The sequence below is a fragment of the Trichinella spiralis genome, assembly GCF_000181795.1.
Source record: "Trichinella spiralis strain ISS 195 chromosome Unknown Scfld4, whole genome shotgun sequence".
Classification (NCBI taxonomy): Eukaryota; Metazoa; Nematoda; class Enoplea; order Trichinellida; family Trichinellidae; genus Trichinella; species Trichinella spiralis.
The window spans coordinates 1,780,429-1,792,519 of NW_003526943.1; the positions used below are offsets into that span (position 1 = coordinate 1,780,429).

Here is a 12,091-nt window from a genome sequence, read left to right on the forward strand (position 1 = left end):
AAATAAAAATACTGATAATTTTTTTGAAAAAATATCTCCCATAAAGTAAATTATAATCGTATAGTATATAATCGTAAAAATATCTCGTTTTCTTAAACGCTGTTTACATATCAGCGCTGAATTGCTTAGCATTGCTACTATGTTGTTATATATGTATATACATATTGTTGTGTATAAGGTATTTTGTTAGTTGTTCACCAAAACACTTATATTTGTGTAGGATTGGTTTAATTTATTAATAATTTAAATGTAAAATGCATTTTGATTTTTGAGAAAAGAGAATAAAAGGCATTGACCCGTGAGTGATTTGAACACCCAACCTTCTGATCTGGAGTCAGACGCGCTACCATTGCGCCAACGGGCCTTGTTGCTGTTTTTCGAAAATTGTTATTTGAAATCAAAGTTAAAGAATGATGTGCTTAAATTTTGTATGATATAGAAGTTAAAGAAGTAGATTTCTTTAACGTAATTCATAAAATGAAATAAAAAGTTAAAAAATATGCAATACTTATTTTGTTGACATCAAAAATATTAGATATATTTTTATTAATTATTTATTTTATTTTTCACATTATTTTGATTATATTCATATTTTTCATTTTTTAAAAATGAGAAAATGAAAAGGCAACATTTGGAAAAATATTAGTTGATTATGTTTCAATGCATGAAAAATGACAGCTGCTAATCTGCCGAGAACAAATTAGCTTAAGGGTTGGCATCATCGTTAATACTGTTTGCAGATTTATTCAGCTGGTGATGCAAGTGGTCTTTGTATAACCATCACGTTAAGCTATTTTGAAATTTTAGTTGAAATCTGTTTGAATTAGAGTAACAGTAAAGCAACTGTTTTGTGTAACTATGAGAATTCCAACCGTTGAGCTTACTTCTCATTATTACTTTTTCATACTTACTATATTTATCATACTTTTTAACATTTAACGTGGCAAAAGATTACTGAACATTGCAGTATGCATTTTCAATGTAAAAAAATTTTACTTTCTGTAAATGACTGACAGTAATCATACTGTCTTTATAAGTGTTAATAATCAATTTTTATATTAAATTATAAATTTATATATAAGAAATATAAACTCAGAGTAAGTAAAACGTTTTAACATTTTATTAAAATTTGTTTAAATTCATGTTTTAAGTGATTTCTTTTTGCATTATCATAATTCACATAGCTAAGTTATTGGTTTTCATACAAAAATCTTTATCTGGTGCTTTTTTTTATTTCTCTTTAAAAATTAAATCAAATGAAAGTAATCATAATTGTTAGAAAGCAACAAAATAAATGAAGAAAACTGTGATTTTTGAAACAATACATTCATATACGTATTTATAATATTAATAAAACCATTTTTATGTGGAAGTAGTTAAAAACAGTAGAAGAAAAATTTTATTTGATTAATAATAGATTAAAGAAAAAGTTGAAAAATGAAAGTGGTTGAAAAAATATAATAGTAGAAAACAAAAGCAAATGAACAGGTCACGTATTGCACTGTCCATTGCAAACATGACTGTCAATGAACGTGAATTTTTTAATGACAAACAAATGCAATGAATATTCACATTTTAATTAACATGCAAATTTTTTGTATAGTATTAATGACCGTGAGCATGATTCATTGTTAATGTTAAGCACGGAAACGCTGCTTTCATGTACTGGGTTCGATTGTCACACGATAACGCTTGATACGTGATGTTCTTGATGCAAATTGTTGCATGCGAAAAATGACTGTCGCTTAAACATACTGGCATTGGGAAAAAAGTGTCAAGTTAAAATGTATATCTGAGTTGGTACAACAATATCGAGTGATGGAAATCATGTGCATCATAATTTGTCGATTGTTATTGATTAATGTCTTTCCACTTTTGTGAAAAAATTTCATTACAAAAGAAAAAGCTGATGCATGTTTTTAACCAGGTTTTGTTTCTTCATTTCAAATGCTAAGCGGAAGTGGTGTAATCGCAGATTCGTAAAGTATTTACGCTGAATTCGGTTGAAAATGGCTTTCGTGTAAGGGATACTGTGGAAATTGAATTTTACAGTTCCCTTTTAATAACTGCAACCTTGAAATATTGTATTTGGAGTATGTCTCCCCATGAAATTCAGGGGGGGCTGTATAGTATTTATCATAGCTATTTCAGTTACATAGCCCGAAGATACTATTTTCAACATTTCACGTAGGCAAAGGATCACGCGCACAGCCGTATCCCGCCGTTACTATAATGAACAATTTTATTGCATCAACTTATCAAAGTGATTGTCAATTGCAATTGATATTGTTTCTGTTTGTTATTTAAATATTTGTCTTTAACAATTACGGCTATAAAAATTGTGCTATTTGTTTTACTATCCAACATGTGATTTCTACCATTTATTACTGATTAAATAGAATATTAGCAATTTATGGGAAAATTACTACATGTTATTATTTTTTGCAAATATTGCTATATCAGTATTATATTGTTTTTCAAAAAATCTACCTCATATTATTTATTTTGTAATTATTCTGCTGTCATGGTTACATTTCTTTATATTCAATTTTTAATAATTTTAGATAAGTTTATTTAGAAAAATCTTGAGTGAACTAATAGGCATATGATAGAATTACTTTTGCGATCAAATGTGCAAGTTAATATTTAATTATTGTGATATTGTTAATTTATGGTATAGATTTAGCACCTGTATATGCTTATGATGACATATGATAATGTTAAATGGACTCCTGTTAAATGGAATTTTCTTTTGCGTAATAACTTCTATTTTTGATTTTGCAGGCTGAACATTTTTATGGAGATACGTGCAGCATTCTTGGAGACAGCTGTTCCAGAATTATTTTGAAACAGCTGTTTATTATTTACTTTAAACTACGTCTCGTAGTGTAATAACAATGGATAATTTCTCTTCCTATAAATGGTTTTTTGGAAGATCGTATGCTTCAATAAATTAATTTCATATATTTCATAATGCTAAATGCCTATTAGGTTAAACAACAATTTTATTAAAATACAGTTAAAAGCATTGTTCAGATATAGCTATTAGTTAAAATATATGTAGAATAACAACAAAATTCTGAAAAATTTATGTTTAAAATGTTAAATGATATAAAACAGATTTAACGAGCTTTACCTTCACTTTAAAATAAGTAATGTATAAGAAAATATATTTCTTATATTGCAGAAATACTTTTACAGCGCAATAACGATGTACTTTGATAAATACATCGTTTGAAAATGAATGCATAAAAAGTCATAAGTCATATTCTTTGTCATATGCATTTCAATAACGTGAAAAATGCGCATAGCGATTCTTATACTTTTCAAGTTTATATAATGCAGTATTATGATAATACTCACAACAGCGTCGGTGGTTCAGTGGTAGAATGCTCGCCTGCCACGCGGGCGACCCGGGTTCGATTCCCGGCCGACGCAAACCTTTATCCAAAAACTTTTGGTTACATCTGTAAACAAATGTTAGCTTTTGAATGCATTAATTCATCTTTGTCATGCATTTCTTATTACTTAAACAAACGTCTTTTAAATAGTGATTTTACTTACCGTTCCAAAATATCTGTAGTAATTGATTGAATTCTTTTCCTTTACGCACAAAATATATAAATATCAATCGTTTCAATGACGCTATATGTATTATAAAACTAAAATTTTTTCCAGTTAAATTTTTTAGCAAAGTTTTCTGCAGTGTTATTATATTGAATGATATAATTTTACAAATTATTTCATAGAATCATGCTATGATGATTATAAGTAAAAAAATCATAAATATATGAATAAATATGAGTGCAAGCATAATGCTGAATTTAGAATTTATTTTTATTTTTGCGTGTAATGAATATATATGTTCAAATTTTCAGTTTCTTTTATGTCATTTAACAAAGCTAATAGTTTAGATGCCGTTTCTATAAATTTAACTTCATTAAATATAATTACATATGCATTTTTTGTCAGTTAAAAAATTTTTACACTTTATAATAAATTTTTAAAATGTATCTTTTTTAGTTGACAATCAATGTCATGCAAGCTTTATTTATTAGCACTTTTTTGCAAAAGCAAATATATATATATATACTTTTCACTGTGATGTTTGAATAATAGTCCTTTCATAAAAAAGAGAGACTTCAGTTGAAATTTTTTAAACTGTTAAAGTTTGTAGATATTTTAAGAAAAATAGAATGAATTATTTTTCAAAGTTGACTTCAAGGCTGAAGTGAGGGCTACTTTAAGAACTAATTGAATTTGCAGAAATTTGTAAAATACTTATTTTAAGCTAAGAATTTGGAATTATTTGATAATTTTTCCAGTTGATCGAATTGATTCAAGTGAACCGCACAGGCAAAGAAACAGTTTTGCACCTGGGTGGATGTGACACTTTAAGCTGAATGTTCATGGACGACAATTCTAAGCAAAAACTAACCCAGTAGTAAAAATGTGATTGTGAAAGCGGTGCTTCTCTGTCCAATCGGAAACAACCTGCAGTTGCTTGGATGCGGAGTATTACCGTCGCTGCGGGATGCATTTTAGTCGATCTGTCGGCATAGAGTGGACATTATTAAGCCAGCGGTTACTTAAAACCAAAACAAACTATCTTAAAATTTTAAAATTAGCATAACAAACTTCTACATACAACACACAACAACAATCTTGAAAATATTTTGCAGTAAATTTTCAATCTGCACACTTGAGGCAAAAAATACGTACTGTTTTTTTTCCAGGGAAAAATGTCGTCATACAGAACTATTGCTCTGCTTTCTGCCGTTGCCAGTGAAATAAAAGACCAATCCAAGTCATTATTCTCAAAGTTCACTTTCAACTTGGTTCACAGGTAAGATATTTTTGCAAATTTCACCAACATTTCCTCTTCATTGCACAGCAACACTACTGTCATGCAATAATATACAACATTAGCACTTGTTGTAATCGGCAAAAGAAGAAGTATTTAAATTCAACATGGACATTTTTATTGTAAAATTGTCGGGCAGGTTTTATTGAGGCGTCAATACTGGTGTGATTGAAAAGCTTTTTTCTAGTCACACCTTGTAATCCGCCGAAAATCACGAATTACTTATTGATCATTAGATTAGGTAATTTAATCTAATTACGGAAGCAGTGTAATTTTCTTGCCTATTCAAATCAGCTGACCACGTCCATTTTTTTTCCAAACTTCACACCGATTGCATTAAAAGAATCGATAAAATTATCAAAATCTACCCATACTTGAGAACAACAATACTATTGCATGTCACTTCCGTTTCTGGACTAGAGAATCAACAACCTTTTACCATTTGACGGCTTTTTTGAATGAAAAACGTTGGTTGCCTTGCTAGCAAATTACCAATTGCCATCGGACTCATTCAAGCGCTTCAGTTTAAAAATTGTTCACAAAATCAATACCATTTACAAAAAAAAATAATACAACATAATGCAAAATTTTAAATTACATCTGTCAAAGAAGCCTCAATGGTAAATTGAAATTTTAGAGAAACCGAACAAAAAAATATGGCTTCAAGTTGATGCACTTATTTTGTTCCACATCGTGTATTGCTTTCAGTTTCAATCTTTAATAATTAATATTTCCAAATATTATTCTAAGCATCATTTTGAGCGACAACTTGCAAACGACAATATTTTTGTATTAAATCTATTTAAATTATTCATTTTGGAAAAAAATACTCTTGGAAATCAATATATGCTGCTATTCTGAAACATTAAAAGAAATAAAAAAAACCTTTCAAGGTACTCCGTAGCGGCATGAAAGCAATTTTTTGAAATTTAAATTCTTCTGTTATGTATATCATGCTTTAATTTGAACTTGAATTTGTTTAAAATGAACATTACTTAACGCAGTAAATATGGGAAATAAAAAAGATTCCAAAAAAAATGAAAAATTAAACAAATTATTAAATATAATAAGTTAATATATACATTTATTTATTTATTTTTCGTGTTTTGCATAAACATATATTTATTTAAAAATTGAAAAGCAACAGGTATGATTGCTCAAAACATTAGTCATATTTTGTAACTTGTTGAAAGTGAAAAATTATTGTGTTACTGCTTAATCAAAAATATTGGCACAGAAATATTAGAAAAGACTTATACTCATTTAAGTATTTAGAAATAGATTTATACAAACAAATTAGTTAACGTGTACGCTAATTTGAAAACACAGCAAGTAGAAAATATAAATTAATCAATAAAGTAACATATGAGAACATGATAACAGATAAGAGCTGGTTTTGAAAATGGACCTTTCAGCACTTTTAGTCGAAAAAGCAAATTACTCGGTATCATATATGTTTTCATTTTTTATGATATTTTAATTTTGTTAATTTTACAATATAAATATTATAGTTTAAACATAAATTAAGAATCTATCAGGTATGATTATATATATGTTTGTTTGTTTAAAAATTGAAAAGTAACAACAAGAGGTATGACTGCTTAAAAAAATTAGTCACTCCTCATGTATATATATATATATATTTATATTTATTTATTTATTTATATGCATTTGCTTATTTCATAATTTTCAAATATATTTTCAATCATTGATACTTTCACTTGAGCAAGCGCAAATGTTAGTTTACAAAATTTTTTATTAAAAAAAGGGTTTATTTAAATTAAAATTTTTTAATCTGAATGCCAATTAATAAAAGTTTTTGCAAAGCTAGAATGCGATTATTTCTTTCTGTTTATTTGAATATTGTTGGATAACGTTTCCTGGCAGGTGCTTTGTGATTATTTAATTTCCGTTTGGAAATGTTTGAATAAATTTTGACACGAACCATCAAAGATGAGAGATCGGAGAAATGAACTTCATTCAACATTCAATCTTTCCAAATACGCCACTGATGCATGCAAATAGTGTTGAAAATAGCCAGAAGCTTGAAGCGCTTGAGTAACTTACATGCTGACATTTGCAAACTTCATGCGAACGTCATACTGGGGTGATCAATGCATTCCAAACAGCAACAGGACTAAGAGTTGGGGAAGAAATTATTTGAAATTATAATCGAATAATTGGCCCTTACACATATATGCTGACGAAATTGAACTTGACAACAGTATATTTTGTCGTGGCCGTTTTCACCAAACAAACACAGATAGCTGCTACCTATCAATAAATAGCCATATAATAGGACGGTGACTTGACTTGAAACGCAAAATGCCTCGACAAGCAGTATCGAATTCTTCGCATTTAAGCAAATATTTTCCCATTTCAAAGCAATTTTTAAATTGCTCTCTTTTCATTTAATACTATTTTTACTTTCAAATTTACTAAACATTAATCTGTTTTTTCTTTTTAATTTAAAATTAAAATATACGTCAATCATTCGAATATATATTATCTATATATGTATTATTTGCATTACTTCTATGAATTTCAATGAATTTGTTTTTATACATAAAATTTCTCAATTTTCAAATTTTTATTCAGAAAAATTTCCAAATTTAAATGATGAATAATACATACGCTTATATAAATGAGTCAAGTAGGCTTTACGAATGTAAAAAAATCTTCGAATGCTTTTGAGTTTATTAGCAATATTTTTCATTCATTGTTATCATGGATGCACATTTTTGTTGATGTTTCCTTGAAATAAACATTTTTGATTTGTACGTTTATATGTTTAAAATTAAAGCTAAACGAATCGGATACATTTATTTATCACTAAAAATGTTTCTTCTTTTGTTACATTTGTGCTGCTAAAAAATAAAATATGTTTTTCTAGTGTTGCTTTGAAAGGAGAATTCCACAAAATTTTACTTTGCATAACTTTACTGCCGCAAGCCGCAATTGCAAAACTGCATTATTTTGAATAACAAAAACATAAATGCAATATACTTCGTATTGTCTGACGATGGAAATTTTCAATGACATAATAATAAGCAATAAAAGGATCGATGTTTTCATAAATTCATTAGCTTAATTGCACTTTTATAAATTATTCCTCATTTGAATGGTGTGACTTTCCATTTTGCATAAATGTTAGATGCAATGTACTATTATTTATTGGCAGATGATAAAGATATTTTTTCTTTTTTTAAAGATTGATCAAGTAAAAATTTCTATGAAGCAGTTCATTGCTTATGTGCAGCAACCTTTTCATCATTTTTTAAGATTCAACAAAATAAGATAATTTCAATTATTGAAAATGAAATGCAATCATGTTTAGCATCAGACACTCTACGTCTACATCAACGTATTACATCAAGCAAAAATAATTTTTTTATAAAAATAAAATGCTTGTTTTTCTTTAATATTTTTATTTCTACCTCTTCATTTGAAAAATTCATCTTTATTCAGACGTGAAGCATTTTGAGTAATTAAAAATCCATTGATTTTTGACGTACAACAAATGCTTTAATAGCATTATATTTGAAAATAATAATTTACTATAATACTTCTTTGAAATTGCTTCATGCATACACACGGGGCCTACAAATCAGACATGAATTTTAGTCACATCGCGCAATTGTTAATTAATGCATTTTATATTTAAAAATATGTCCTTAAATTTTACTTAATTTAAAAAATTTGGCATCAAAAAATTGTTTATTCTTATTTCAGATCTCCGCAGGAGTATGATCAGCAACACTTTATCGGTGAATTCGAAGATGATTCAGAAAATCCAACTAAACTGCGTCGCAAAGTCGAAGTTGCCGCACGCAGTAATTTCATCCTCAAGGTGAGAAAATTTTTCATATAAGAATCTAAACCAACAAATTAGTAAATTTTTGAATTTCGCCAAATAAAGAAATATTATTGGTTATTTTTTAATAAATTATGATTTACTGTTTTGTAAAGCAAATTAGTTTGGAAAGCGTGAAAGTTTTTCACTATTAATGAAGCAGCGAAGTCTTCATTATCTGTAAAAGCTTCTTTTGTAATTGTTTAAATTGACGGAAATATACAAATGATCATTTATCCAACATTTATATAATTCAAATTAATAAATAAATTCAGTTAGTTTAAATTATTAAGAGTAAACATTTAGATATCAGAGAAATGTCCATGTTGTAAATGCTCTAAACGGTGGCAGCTAGCATGGTTGGCTTGTGTAGGATTTTTAATTGTATTTGGAATCCGATGCAATATTGGCGCAGCCAAAGTTCGTATGACAAGAAACTTCACCGATCCATGGGGTGTTGTGCATGTAATTTACGTCCATTAAATAGCAACAGATATGTAATGGATGCATTTTAGCCAGCAGACTTCGATTGGAATCCTTCAGTACTGGGAGTAGTAGAAGGTTCCTTTTTTTATGGATATTTAATTACCCAAGTTCCCGGTGGTTTTATTGCTGCAAGATTTCCAGCAACTACGTGTGTCTTTTTTGAAATTTTTTCAATGTGTATAGTGTATTCTTTTAAAAAAGAGCATATTTTAGGCTATTCGGTGGTGCAATAGGGATCACGTCAGCGTTGAATTTGCTCATGCCTGTTGCAGCTAACAGTGGCTATGGTTTTGCCATTGTGATACAAATTTTGCAAGGTCTAGCTCAGGGTGTTGCTTATCCGGCAGTGCATGGAATGTGGCGGTATTGGGCACCACCGCTTGAACGTACGAAGCTAGCCACAACTACATTTACCGGTTCTTACGCCGGTGCTGTAGTCGGTTTACCATTATCAGCGATGATGACATCCTACGTTAGTTGGTCTGCGGCATTCTACTTTTATGGTAATATGATGCTTTCAGCCCGTTATAGCAAACTTATGATGAACATAATTTTGACTATTTTTAAAAAATTTAAATATTCCAGATGCTCATTTTGTTTCTGTTGATAACAGAGTTTGAAAATTGAAATAATTTTTAAAGTAGAAATAGTACAATGGATGCCATATACAATGGTAAAGATATAAAACAATATTAAAAAAGCAGTGCTAAGTGAGTTGTTGCCTTCATTTTTTCATAATCGGGCCATTTCATCTGCAAACAGTATATGTGGAGAAAATAGAAGTAGCAGTAGAAATTGACTGCTGTGCGCTAGTTGAAAATTTATTTCTACAGTGAACGAAAATCTAGAATGTTGGCATTTAGAGAAAGGCAATTCTGACACTAGACCTGAATGTGGAAAATGGACAATAACACAAGATTGAAGAAAAAAAAGCCACTAATTTATAATTTATAACTATGAATGAATACAAGTTGCTTTGTTTCATCCGGTTCAAATAGAATCCACAAAGCTGAACAATGCTCAATAGCAGTAATGATTATGAAATTCTGTATTCAATAAAAATGCAACAGAGATGTGGAAAATTTTCTAGTAGAATCAATATTAATGTTGAAAAGCAAACATAATATTAAGAGAAAATGAAATTTAAAAAGTTCTTAACTGAAAATATTGCGAAACTTTAAATTGTTTCATTAACTTGTCTAATTATTCGAAATAATATGGGAAAGTGATTTTTATATTGAAGGTATTTGCGGTTGCGTGTGGTTCCTATTTTGGTACTTCATGACATTTGAAAAGCCATGCATTCATCCTACAATCAGTGATGAAGAAAAAATAATGATCGAAACAAGAATAGGGCATTGTTCACCTGTTGCTCTCAGGGTACATAAATTTTGTTCATCAAAAAAGAAAATAATATTATTTTAAACTTTACTTTAGTTCTCTAATGTGCCATGGAAAGAAATTCTAAAATCGAAATGCGTATGGGCAATACTGGTCGCCAACTTTTGTCGAAGTTGGACATTTTACTTGCTACTGATTCACCAGTTAGCCTACATGAAAGATGTGCTAAAAATTGACATTCAAAATGTGAATTTTCGTACATTTTATTTTTGCATCTTGCATAATTTTATTCTGAATCAAAATTTAAAATGTTAATAATGTTTTCTGAGACAATTTTCAGGCATAATCGTAATATAATAATGTAAGAACAAATAACAGCTTCAATGTTATTTATTATTTAGCTCAACTTTAAATATGCATCGAAACTTACGTTCAGTAAAATTAAACCATTTTCAGAGCGGATTTTTGGCAGCACTGCCGCACGTCATAATGGCTGCAGTTGTGCTACTCGGTGGCCAGCTTGCAGATTTTCTTCGTTCAAGACGCATTCTTTCTACCACAGCAGTACGAAAATTGTTCAACTGTGGAGGTAAGCGTACAAAAACGGAACAATAAAGTAAGGAAAAACCTAAATCAGTTGATTAATTGAAATGATTGATTTCTACAATTTCTTCCATTCATTTCCAACTGAGTTACGACATAATTATGAAACACCAATTGTGCAAATTAGGTTTTGGAATGGAAGGGCTATTTTTGATCATATGCGCCTATGTAAAACAATCATCCGCAGCAATATTTTGTCTGGTAATGGCGGTAGGATTCAGCGGATTTGCAATTTCTGGCTTCAACGTCAATCATCTGGACATTGCTCCACGTTATGCGAGCATTCTGATGGGAATGTCCAACGGATTGGGCACTTTTTCCGGCATGATTTGTCCTATTGTAACGGAAAAGCTCACCAAATATTACGTATTACAAAATTATCGAATTACTAGCTTCAGATGAAACACGATTTGTTTTTAATTTTAGCACGAAAATGGATGGGTTACTGTACTGTTGACTGCTGGCTTGATTCACTTTACAGGCATTACATTTTACGCTTTTTTTGCCTCTGGAGAACAACAACCTTGGTCAGAGCCACCGGATGAAGAAATAACTTGCAACGTTACGGACATGAACTTGAAAACAAATCCACGTATGCAATTTGCAAGCAAACAATACAAATAAATAATAATTCATTGTCGATTTGCAGAGAATTTCAACACTAGCGGCAGCTATGGAACTGTTGATTCAACCAGCTTTACGCCCTTGACCAACAACGTCGGACAAATAATGTACGACAAACAAAGTGAAGACTCAGATTGGAGCTATTATCAAGAAAATACCGACAACGAACCCGAATGGCCTTACGGAAACTCCAGTTTAACGAATAAAAATTTTTACGACGGCTATTGAAAAATAAGAACGAACTGAAAATTTCCCTACATGTGCAGCAGCATGCGAAGAATATTTGTACTGTTGAACGCTTTCCTTTTGCATACAGTGCA

The 12,091-nt window shown here is 29.7% G+C and overlaps 2 protein-coding genes and 1 non-coding gene across 3 annotated transcripts; 2 read left to right on the forward strand and 1 right to left on the reverse strand.

Moving 5' to 3' along the window:
• Window positions 1–292: 292 nt before the first annotated feature.
• On the reverse strand, window positions 293–364 carry Tsp_00375. Its single transcript has one exon. It is a non-coding gene; the product is annotated as a tRNA-Trp (tRNA).
• A 2,915-nt stretch (window positions 365–3,279) lies between these two features.
• Tsp_00374 (conserved hypothetical protein) lies at window positions 3,280–3,594 on the forward strand. Its single transcript, XM_003376195.1, has one exon. The coding sequence runs from the start codon at window positions 3,280–3,282 to the stop codon at window positions 3,592–3,594; it is 315 nt and encodes a 104-aa protein (XP_003376243.1).
• A 6,670-nt stretch (window positions 3,595–10,264) lies between these two features.
• On the forward strand, window positions 10,265–11,159 carry Tsp_00373 (vesicular glutamate transporter 3). The gene is made up of 4 exons (XM_003376196.1): window positions 10,265–10,292; window positions 10,447–10,583; window positions 10,641–10,790; window positions 11,001–11,159. Exons 1-4 carry the CDS (start codon window positions 10,265–10,267, stop codon window positions 11,157–11,159), a joined length of 474 nt encoding a protein of 157 aa, XP_003376244.1.
• Window positions 11,160–12,091: the final 932 nt, after the last annotated feature.

Excerpts from the sequence above, each read along its gene's own strand:
- Tsp_00374 (XM_003376195.1), top strand. The coding sequence starts at position 3,280 with ATGCATTTCAATAACGTGAAAAATGCGCATAGCGATTCTTATACTTTT.
- Tsp_00373 (XM_003376196.1), top strand. The coding sequence starts at position 10,265 with ATGCAACAGAGATGTGGAAAATTTTCTA. Across the intron at positions 10,293-10,446 it reads GAGATGTGGAAAATTTTCTA|GTATTTGCGGTTGCGTGTGG; the intron begins GTAGAATCAATA and ends TTTATATTGAAG. Across the intron at positions 10,584-10,640 it reads GTTCACCTGTTGCTCTCAGG|TTCTCTAATGTGCCATGGAA; the intron begins GTACATAAATTT and ends ACTTTACTTTAG.